Below are 11249 nucleotides of genomic sequence, written 5' to 3'. Positions count from 1 at the left end.
TTGTAAGAGACTCATACTGGGAGGGGGAGGTAAGACTCTGGGACTGAAGATTCTCTTCCGCACGGGAATTTTCGCTTCCACAGCGGGGTCAGAATCTGCTCTAGGGTCCTCTCCACAGGGAACCTGCTCCGGCCACCCCCAGGTGAAAGAGCCGCCCTGTAGGTCTAGCGCTGACCTGATGGAGACGCAGGAAAAGATCCCACCCTCGGGGGCAGACCTAGCTGGGGGGACAGAGGAGGAGCAGGAGAAAGTCGATTATATGTTAGTGATAAATGGTATATGGGGACGTACCAGGCAGAGAAGGGAGTTGGGATGGGGAGGGTGGAGGCTGTTTTAGAGGGCGGAGGTTGGTCAGGAAGGCCTGGATGAGGTGAGTGTTTCAGAAGGAGGTAAGGAAGAGGTCCATTCCCCCATGTGGGGAGGAGCAATCTAAACGCAGGGAAGGGCAGGGAAGGCATCCCAGGTCCCTCCCTGGGAAATGAATACTACAAAGCTCAGAGTAAGAACAGAGAATGATCCCGAGGCCCCAGTGAACCACAAGCAAATAGCTCAAGTCTTCCAGCCACCCCCTGACCAGAGTAGCCTAGCGGACACCCAGGTGTCTACATGCTCAGACTTGGGCCTATATTATCTATACATTCATTCAGTCATTCATTCCACAAATGCTATATTAACCCAAATATTACATAGTCCCCCAATTTCTTAATGAACAGATTCTCTTATAAAAAAAAGATTTCAGGGGGCAGATTACCAATACAAACTCTTAAAAATGTCAATAGCATGGACAAACGTTTTTGTATGCAATATGATTCATTTTTTCATTGGTACTATTTAAAATAAAATGCAATATAGAATGGTGATGACGACTGGTGCTTACAATGTGCTTATTGCATGCCGGTCCCCATCTGGGATGTCACTTAAATTTAATTGTCACCAGAGTCCATTGACATAGTATAACCTTTGAAACCGAGACTCGAGGTGGTCAGGTTACTCTTGAGGGGTCTCCTGTGGGAAAGTGGGTTCAGGAGCCCTAGAGCCCAGAACAATCTCAGAAATCATGCCTCTCCCCAACCACATATTCCCAAACATGGGGGTTCTTCCCTGGCGTCTGACAGCAGCAACTTCCTTCTGCTCCACAGTTGTCTCTGTGGCAGTTTGTGTATCTCATTTAAAGAACTAACGATTTCTTAGAGTGGCAGGAGAGCAATGACAGGCACACTGACAAAATTCCAAAAGTACCTCTGGGATTTTAAGGAAATGTCTCCTCCCTCTGACCCCTGCCCCCAGATACATCTGCAAAAGTGAGCACGTCATATATCCTTTTGTACCTTTTAAAAAATGGTGACATATGACACACATTCAGAAAAGTGCAGTTTAAAGAGTAATTATAAAACAAATGTCTGTCAAGGAACAAGTCACTTGGGTCAAGACAGGGCACCATCTCCACCTTCCTGGGCCTCCCCATTCGAGCAGACCCTCCTGATCTGCACCCAGCCCTGCCCCTTAGGAAACTGCCATGCGGGTGGTGGCTGCTGTCCCTTGCTGGCTTGTGTTAGGGTTTCTGCACCCAGGTTAGCTCCCTATCTCCCAGAGGTTGGGTTTGCATGCTCGTAGGCAGAATCCTGTGGAATGCCCAGCGGAATGGCAGGAGGAGGGCTCACCTGTGCTGTTGCCTATAATAAGGTCCATCCTTTTTCATGGCTGCATGCTATTCCCTTGATTGAACATATTATTCTCTATTTTTTGTCAAGGAACACATTGTTTCACTTTGGGGCTGTTGACATCAGGGTTGCCACAGATATTTCTCTGCCATGTGTTTCTTCCTGAGTATCCACACCTTGGAATGGAATTGCTAGATTGGCATCTCTTCAACTTTGCTAGATAATGGCAGGTGGCTTTCCAGAGGAGTTCTCCCAGCAGGAGATGAAAGTCCGCATTGCTCTGCATCCTTGCTGCATGCAGATTATTTGTCTTTAACATTTTCTGCCAGTCCGGGAGGGGTAGGCTTATGTATGGATTTATTTCCTTCCCTCACTTTTACAAAAGTGGGAACATAATCCAAGGCTTATGTCATTCTTGTTTCTGGTTTTACCGTCCTCCTCCCTTGTGAGGGTAGACCTTTGTTAACGTGGCCAGACATGGGTGAAGTACAGTCTCACATGAATTACTGGTTTTGCCACCATTTCATCTTTCCCATCCGAGCATCCCTTTAGCATCATGTAGGGTCGTTGATTTTCCCCTTAGGAGGATAACCTCACCCATAGCTATAACCTACCACCTGATCTTTGCAATTCTGAGGCCACTTCTGGCGAAAAACCACTAAATTCAGCACAACGTTTTGCCTCTTTGCAATGGGCTCCATGGACGCGTTTGAAACAGATCTGATGTGGGTGTTAGAAGGAGAGAGGACCTGGGGATGACTCCGAAGTGTGAGTCTTGAGCACCCAACAGCACTGGGCTGCGTTTGGTGAGACAGGGAAGATGGTGGGAGGGCAGCTTTGGTCATGCAGCCTGCAAGACAGCTGCAAGCGACCCCCATGTGGGCATGTAAAGGAGGCAGATGCCACCCGGGATGGACCCAAGGACTCAGCACTATTTAGAGGGTGCTGATGTCCTGACACTGGATGGGACCTCTGTGGGGCAGGGTAGAGGCAGGTTCTGGAGCCCATGTTCTTGGCCCTGCTCCCTGTAATGGAGGGCACAGACTTTGACTCTGGCAGACTACGGTTTAATTCTAGGCCCCACTGTGCACAGTTGTGTGACCCTGGGTGGGTTACAAACCCTTCTCTGAGCCTCACTCCCCTTTGGTATAAAAAAACCGGGCCAGAAATTCCAGTTTCCCAGGATCCTTTGAGGACAACATGGTTCTCAAGGACAGTGAGCCTTAACTGAGCATCCACTGTGGGCCAGACCCTGCACTCAGAACAAGTCAGGAAGGCATGGGTACTGCCATTGAGCCCAGAGGTCTAGAGAAGGGACGTCACTCACCCATGCTTGACCAGCTCCAAGTGCAGAGCCCTGTGACTCATGAAACTGGCTCTTGTGGCCACAGTGTTGGGGACCCAGCCTCTTCCCACTTCCCACCCCCAGAAGCTCTCTCCAAGGCCAAAGGCACAATGAAGTGGGAGGTCCACCCCTCCCTCCTTCCCTCTCCCTGCTGTGAGGCAGCAGACGCAAAACAGCTGGAACCAGAGCACAGACAGTCGCTGGTCCCAGGATCTTTCATAAATCACCGCAGGTCCCTATGTGCCCAGGCTTCCAGAGGAGGTGGCCCCCACTTTAGGAGTTTGAGACAAATCCCTCATTTTGAACACCCTTTGAATTTCCTAGAAGCTCTGCCCTCAAACCTTACCCCCAGCTCAACCAACAGGAGCAAGAGTCCGGGATAGTCGACAGAGAAATAAATAGGATACAGGGACAGAGAAGGAGTGAGGTTGGGGTCTCAAGCTGGAGGCCCCCATGTGGGGTCAGGGTTAAAGAGAGGGGATTTGTCTATGATCCTCAGGCCCTGCTTAGTGGCAGCTCCCCCATCTGCCTGGAGCAGGGTTGGAAGGGTCCCAGGCCTGGCTTGGGGGGTGCTGGGGGCTCCGTGCCGGCCAAAGCCCCGGGCCCCACAGACCCAGAGCTGTGCGTCTCAGAGCCCAGGTTCCCTTGGCCCACGGCCTGTGTTTTTCCTGACACAGCCTGGATTTCCCTTGCATAGAATGGATTTATTGGCCCCACAGCCAGAGTTCTCAGGGCCCCGCTGGCCAAGCTTTCCTGTTCCCAGGGCCCCCTTCCTGTCCCCGCAGGACAGTGGCAGCCGAAGTGCGGAAGCAGGTGTCCCGGGAACGGAGTGGCTCCCCCCACTCCAGCAGGCGCTGCAGCAGCTCCCTGGGGGTGAGTGTTTGGGAGATGTCCCCTGGCCGCCTGGCAGAGGTGAAGTTCCCCTCCGCCCGGCCGCTGTCCCACCCGCCCCTACATTAGTGCTCTGTCCTGTGCCCCAGCTGAGGCCATCCAGCTGTGGCACGGAAGGGTCCCCTCCCCAGGGCTGTCCCCATTCCTGTGTCCCCAACTCTGCAGATGCTTGGGGGGTAGCGGGGCAGGGTGCAGCAGCCCCGTGGGTGGTCAGGGGAGGACACCCTAGCCTGCTGTGCCCCACCTCCTGCTGCCTGGACCACCCAGATGGGGATGGGGGAGGGAGGTCAGAGGATGGGAGGGACTTCCGGCTGCTGTGGGGGTGGAGGAGCCCTGCCTTGCCCCCTTCCTTAGGAATTGTCTCTTTCTGTGTTGCATGCAGTCAATGTTCTTTTAGTTCCCTGCCCCTCCAGACACAGGGTGTGATTTCCTGCCTGGAAAGCGGGCTGAGCCAGGGTGGGGGTGGAGGAGTCTGAGCTCACTGCCCTCCATGGCCTCTCTGCAGCTCCAACACCCTCTATAGCTCCCACCACCCAAAGCCAACCCAAACCTGCACTCACCTGCCAGCCCCCAGGGTAGGGGTCACAGCCACTTTGCTTTTCCAGGTCCCATTGACTGAAGTCATAGAGCCCCTGGACTTTGAGGACGTGCTCCAGAGCCGGCCACCAGATGCCGAACCTGGGCCCCTCCGGGACCTGGTTGAGTTTCCAGCGGATGACCTGGAGTTGCTGCTGCAGAGCCGAGAATGCCGGACCACAGAGCCCGCGGTCCCCGAGGATGGGTGGGTGGAACCCGATGCCCTGTCTGCCTGTAGCTCCACTCTGCCTCTGCATGCCTGTCTGCACTCCCTCTCCCATCAAGTTCCAACAGTCGCAAGTTCAACTCCTGGTTCAGCTGTGTGACCTTGGACAAGTCACTCTCCCTCTCTGAGCCTCCATCTGTGTGTATCTCTGAAGCAGGCAGAAGGCAGGCCTCACCTCACAGCCACTGGGAAGATTAACACAGGGCCCTGCCTGTGCTAACTCTGATTTTATTTTGTGCAGAAAGCTGGATGCCCAGGTGAGGGCCGCAGTGGAGATGTACGCAGAGGACTGGATCATCGCCCACAGGAGGTGGGTCTGGTTCTGGGGCAGCTCGGGGTAGAGGGTCAAGAGGCCAGTTTTGAGCCCAGAAGAGCTTGCTGATTGGGACCAGTCCTGCTATTTCTCTGCCCACTGACCCTGCAAGATCTCTCATGGAGTACTGGGAAGGTGGCTGGCCTTACAGTCATCGCTTGGACCTTGTGCATGCGTCAGCATGTCGGGGAGCCCCGGGGAGCCTTCATCCCTGCTACCCACCCAGCTCCGCCTCTCCCTAGGTACCAGCATCTGAGCATGGCATACAGCCCCATCACCACTGAGACGCAGCGAGAGCGACAGAAGGGCCTCACCCGCCAGGTCTTTGAGCAGGGTGCTTCTGGGGACGACCGTTCCGGCCCGGAGGACTCGGTGAGAGAGCCCTGCCCAGGCATCGCCCAGCGGTAGGGGCGTGCGCTCCAACCCCAGCTCTCAGTCGCATGTGACAGGAAGTGGTCCAAACAAGCCTTGAACCCAAAAAGAAATGTATCAGCTCTATGAGTGAAAAGTGCAGGGTAATAATTATAAGCATTTAATAAGTGCTTAGTATGTACTGAATGCTTTACACTTGTCCTCACCTTTCATCCTGTGAAGCAGTGCAACACCCATTTTGCAGATAAAGAAACCGAGGCACGGCAAGGTAATTAGAGGGTTGTCACTGCCCACTGGGTCTTGAGCCTGTATTTTGTCAACCAACATTTACTGAACACCTACTTTATACCAATAGTAATTGTACGAAGAGTTATTGTTTTTGTTTCCATTGTTACCATTTTTAGATGTAAATGGGGAAACTGAGGCCTTCAGAGTTGGGGTCGGAGACCCAGGGTTATAGAGCTGAGCTGGGATTTGAATCAGCCTAGTCTGGCTATGACCACAGCTGAATCGGGGAGATCAGGCGCCATCCTGAGGCAGTGACAGTCCCAGTGGGAAGAACTCTCCTGGCAACAGTGAGCAAAGTCCCAGGGAAGGCTCTCATTGGCCCAGCCAGGGCACGTCCTTACCTTGGAGCCAATCGCTGGGGCTGGTAGATGTTGTGTTCCGATAGGCTGGAAGAGGTTCATATGTGAAGCCCAGACCTTGGGGATAGGAGTAGCCTTTCCCAACCATGGTAAACATGGGGTCCTCCCCCGACAGTTTCTGGAAGGAGCGTCAGCAAAGTCCCCAGGTGACCCTTGTAGTGGTGACCCCACTCCCTGGCCCTCAGCTCCCCCGTCTACGGAATAGGCATGAGGACAGCCCCACCTGAGCGGGATGAAGGTGCACGCAGCTGTCCCTCAGCTCTTGCACGCTCTCCACCGGCAGGATGACCCCCGGCACTCCTCAGGCTCCCTAGATGACACCCCTCGGAGCAGTGGTGCCTCTGGCATCTTCGACCTGAGGAACTTGGCAGCTGACTCACTGCTGCCCTCGCTGCTGGAGCGCGCGGCCCCCGAGGATGTGGACCGGCGCAATGAGGCCCTGCGGCGGCAGCACCGAGCCCGCGCCCTGCTCACCCTCTACCCGGCGCCCGATGAGGTGGGTGCCAGCAGTCCTGCACGGGCCCTGAGGCCAATACCCACCCAGCTGACATGTATCTTTGTATTTTATCCCATAAACACTTACTGGTGCATACTATATACCCTGCTTTTTATTCAGTGACTTTTATTGGATGCCTACTATATGCCTCTTTATTTATTCAGCCAACACTTAATGTATGCCTACTCGGTAGTCCTCTCTTTAGTCATACAGAACCAATATTTATTGAGCTACCTACCATGTATATGTATATTTATCCAACCAACATTTATGGGGCACCTAGTATATACCCTACATATTTTAATTCAGTGGCTCTTATTGGACACCTTATATACCCCTGTATAGATCCAACCAGCAATTATTGGGCAAATACTGTATGTATTTACATATTCAGTGGCTTTTATTTATTTTATGTATACTGCTATATTTAACCATCCCGCATTTATTGGGTACCTACTATACGCTCATATTTTTTCAACTGGTATTGTATATCCACAGCATTCAAGCAACTAATAGTTATTGCGTACCTACTATATATGCCTAAATTTATCCAACCAAACTTTATTGGGTACCAAGTGTATACGTTTTTGTTTCCCTCAAGCTATCTGTTGAGTGTGTACTGTACATACCTCTATTTATTCGATCAGTTATGCCTAGTATATGTCCAGCTGGCATTAATTGAATGCTCTCCATATACACCTATGCTCATCCAACCAATTTTTAGTAGGTACCTTCTGTATATCTCTGTATTTGTTCAACTAACATGTTTGGGTGCTTGCTGTGTGGCAAGGTAGACCCAGTCCCTGCCCTCAGAGTTCACAGTCTAGTATAGTATAGACCCTCCTGCCAAGAAATTACAGACAGAGTAGTGCCTTGATAAGGTGCCAGAAACTGTCCCTCATGCAGCCCTTAATGTCTAAGCCCTGTGGTCCATTGCAGGGCATTGTGAGCACCAGAGACTGTGCCTGCCAGGACGTGCTGGCTAAGCTGCAACTGAACTAGGAGCAGACATTGGGCAGAGGAGGGGAGAAGGGCATTCCGGGCAAGGGGAAAAGCATGTGTAAAGGCTCAGATGCAAGGGGCTGGAAGAAGTTTCTAGTTAGGTTGGGGACAGAGCTGGCCTTAGGCTGCATGTTCCAAGCCCTTCTTGGAGCACGGGTCCCAGCTGTCCCCTCTGGCCTTGTTAGGATGAGGCTGTGGAACGCTGCAGCCGCCCGGAGCCACCCCGTGAGCACTTTGGACGGAGGATCCTGGTCAAGTGTCTGTCACTGAAGTGAGTGTGCTAGCCCACCCCTCCCTTTAGGCACACTCGGTCCCGTGTGGCCTGTGGTTCAGGCATATGGTTGGTGCTCATTCACAAGCTATGCTGTTACCTGTGTACTCCTGAGACCCGTGAGGATGCTCATAGACTTTTAGATGGGAAATAAGACATTTTTTTTCATTACGCAAAGCTGCTGATCCTTAAGCACCAACTATGTGCTGGGCCGTGTTCTCAGCCCATCACATATATCAACTCAGATCTTCACCACAACATTGTGAAGTGGACAGAGGGGAAACTGAGGCACAGAGTGGCGAGGTCATTGTACCCAAGATCACATGACTTGTGAGGCCTGAGTCTTGACAATTGCTTCGCTGCTGGGACCCAGGCTGGAGGGGACACTGGTAACCCTGGGCCTGGCATCCAGTGACTGAGGCCCCCTCCACATGGGCCCCCTGGGAGCAGCCAGAAGTGCGTGGGAATGGAAATGAACCGGATGTGGCCTTGGACCCAAGCCTGGCCGGCCCCTCCCCACCCTGAGTTCCTGCCTGGATGGCGGCAGGAAAAGGAGGCCCAGTCTGGCCTGGGGCCCGGGTGGGCTGCTGGCCCAAGCACAGGGGTTGGGTACCGGCTCTGTAGGTTCCTCCAGTCACTCAAACACTCCCTGAGTGCCTGCTGTTTATAAAACACGCAACTGTGGGGTGCCCACACAGGGCTGTACAGGTGGCAGATGCCATAAGACATCTGGAGAGGGGAAAAATAAGGCCAAGAGGTGGGCAGGGCCGGGCCATGCCAGGTTTTATTCTCAGGACAGTGGGGATGCTTGAAACTTTAAATTGTAAGTTGCTTCCTTAGAAGGCACATGGTTAGTAGGGGCCAGTAGGGTGGAGTAAGACAGAGGCAGTTCCAGGGGCCGTCCTGGCGAGTGCAGACAGGACCTAGAGATGGCAGAGATGGCAGAGAACACCCCAGAGAGGAGAGACAGGGAGGCCCAGGAGTCGAGAATTTCGAGAGTGGGGGAGTGTTGTGCCAGAAAGTGCCAACACCCCAACTGAACAAGAGCCACGGTTGTGAGGGAGGGGCTCTGTGTGACTTACTGAGAGAGGATGAGAAAAAAAAAACCCAAACCTTGGTGCCTCAGTTTCCCCTTTTGCAAAACGGGACGGGCCTTTCCTGCAAGTCCTTAAATAATGGTTCCAGGTGGCCCCATGGGAGTCAGACGCCCACCCCCCATACACACACAGACACAGTGCACCCAGGTGGGCTGGGCTTCACGAGGGAGCAGGGGTGTGGGCGGTGGGAGCGTCAGGGACTTCCTTGGCCAGAGAGCCCCCATTCACTGCAGGTTTGAGATCGAAATTGAACCCATCTTTGGCATCTTGGCTCTGTACGATGTGCGGGAGAAGAAGAAGGTAAGACCCCCTTTCTCCTCCTCTTCCCCATCTTCCTCCTCGTTGCAGAGAGGTGGGCTTCCTGGAGGTGGTGGCCCAGCTACCTCTTGTGCCCCCAGATCTCAGAGAACTTCTACTTCGACCTGAACTCGGATTCCATGAAGGGGTTACTGCGGGCCCACAGCACCCACCCCGCCATCTCCACCCTGGCCCGCTCTGCCATCTTCTCCGTGACCTACCCCTCGCCTGACATCTTCCTGGTCATCAAGGTGCCCACTGGGGCTGAGCAAGGGGGTGGGAATGGTGAATGCCCCAGTGTGGTTCCTGCTCTCATGGAAGAAGACAGATGTCACCAAGAGGGATGCGTGAAGGGCGCTGTTGGGGAAACGGGCAGCTTGGCAAGCCTGGAGGAGGCTCTTGACCCAGCCCAGGTGGGGAGAAATCACGGAGGCCTTCTATGAGGAGGTGACAGCAAGCTGAGACTCTAGTACATGCAGACAGACATTTAAAATGTTTTTTTAAGTTGAGAATTTTTCGGTTTAGTAGGGGAGGAAAGACCTGCTTGGCACATTGGTTTGGGTTTTTCTATTTCCAGGAGGGACCTCAAATCTCTTTCTCAGATGTTCAGTTAGGTGCTAATGAGCACTAATCGAGCACCTACAGGCAGGCGCTGCTCAGTCATGCAAGCTTCCCAGGATTCCCACCTTTAGTCCCCACAGCAGCCCCAGGAAATGGTTGCCATGCCCCCCATTTTACAGAAGGGGAAACAAGCACAGAATGGGTAAGGGACCTGCTCAGGGTCCCACAGCCCCCACATGGTCAGGATTGGGGTCCAGGCCTTGTGGCCCAGAGCCGTGTTCTGAGTAGCCTCTGTTCATACTGACAAAGAAAAATGTAAATGTACGGAAAATGCGGAGTCTTGGTTGGGTTCGAAGGGCAGGGAGGAAGCAGCTGGCCAGGCAAGCTGACTGTTAGCACTCAATTTTGAAGACAGTGGGAGCCACAGGAGGTGTTGGAGTGAGAGCCCTAGCTGGATACGGTGTCTGGGGGCTCATGAGGGGTCCAGGAGGTTGGGGGTGGGATGGGAAGTTTGGGGTCCAGGCAGCACTTCACTGGGCCTGCCTGCCCCCCAGCTGGAGAAGGTGCTGCAGCAGGGGGACATCAGTGAGTGCTGTGAGCCCTACATGGTGATGAAGGAGGTGGACACAGCCAAGGTAAGCACGCGCAGGCTGGATTAGGTGGTGAAGGGGTGGATCGCCAGGTCAGCAGGCCTGCGGCCCTGAGCTCATGGGGTGTGTGTGGGGGGGGATCTCCCCGCAGAACAAAGAGAAGCTGGAGAAGCTGCGCCTGGCGGCCGAGCAGTTCTGCACCCGCCTGGGCCGCTACCGCATGCCCTTCGCCTGGACGGCAGTGCACTTGGCCAACATCGTGAGCAGCGCGGGGCAGCCCGACCGCGACTCAGACTCTGAGGGCGGTGAGGAGGCGGGGCTGAGACGCCGGGGCGGAGCTACTGGGGAGGGGAAAGCGCGCCCTCTGCTAGCCAAACTTGGCACCACGCTGAATTACCATTTTTTCTTCCCCCTGCGTTCCCGTCCTCTCCCGCTCCATCAATGCCTCCGCTAGAGCGTCGACCTGCCTGGACTGAGCGCCGCCGTCGGGGGCCCCAGGACAGGATGAGTTGTGGGGACGACGCTTGCAGCTTCTCTGGCTTCCGCCCAGCCACCCTAACTGTCACCAACTTCTTTAAGCAGGTGTCCTGACAGTGGGACAGGGGGCTAGAGATAAGGGGTGACCAGGGACAACCCCCTTTCCAACCCTGTGGCTACCCAGGCCCCAAGGGACCCAGCTTATGGGGGGCCGGTCCTATGCAGGAGGCCGAGAGGCTCAGTGACGAGGACCTCTTCAAGTTCCTGGCTGACATGCGACGCCCGTCATCTCTACTGCGGCGCCTACGGCCCGTCACCGGTGTGTGCACACCCCATAAACAAGGCTTGTCACTCTTATACAGTCACTCAACAAACCCACACTGAACACCTGCTGTGCCAGGTCAAGATGGTGACTGTGATAGACAAA

General features: G+C 54.1%; 1 protein-coding gene across 15 annotated transcripts in view; it reads left to right on the top strand.

Annotated features, from left to right (window-relative positions):
• Positions 1 to 11249, top strand: part of DOCK6 (dedicator of cytokinesis 6) — a 37457-nt gene that overhangs the window by 866 nt on the left and 25342 nt on the right. For 9 of the 15 annotated variants that reach the window (XR_012124506.1, XR_012124505.1, XR_012124507.1 and 6 more), the window contains exons 2-13: positions 3684 to 3879; positions 4503 to 4678; positions 4941 to 5009; positions 5255 to 5384; positions 6315 to 6527; positions 7715 to 7800; positions 9131 to 9197; positions 9296 to 9445; positions 10310 to 10390; positions 10497 to 10650; positions 10800 to 10927; positions 11048 to 11141. Coding sequence is in view for 12 of the 15 variants with exons in the window: in XM_073220376.1 (XP_073076477.1) it covers positions 3684 to 3879; positions 4503 to 4678; positions 4941 to 5009; positions 5255 to 5384; positions 6315 to 6527; positions 7715 to 7800; positions 9131 to 9197; positions 9296 to 9445; positions 10310 to 10390; positions 10497 to 10650; positions 10800 to 10927; positions 11048 to 11141 (1544 nt within the window). In the remaining 3 variants the exon portion in view is untranslated. Of the gene's footprint in view, positions 1 to 3683; positions 3880 to 4502; positions 4679 to 4940; positions 5010 to 5254; positions 5385 to 6216; positions 6528 to 7714; positions 7801 to 9130; positions 9198 to 9245; positions 9446 to 10309; positions 10391 to 10496; positions 10651 to 10799; positions 10928 to 11047; positions 11142 to 11249 lie in introns of those variants that run through there. The other 6 variants (XM_037003463.2, XM_037003462.2, XM_037003461.2 and 3 more) reach the window with 3 other exon arrangements.

Source organism: Manis javanica, chromosome 13 (genome assembly GCF_040802235.1).
Source record: "Manis javanica isolate MJ-LG chromosome 13, MJ_LKY, whole genome shotgun sequence".
Taxonomy (NCBI): Eukaryota; Metazoa; Chordata; class Mammalia; order Pholidota; family Manidae; genus Manis; species Manis javanica.
This window is presented reverse-complemented; position numbering and strand designations above follow the sequence as displayed.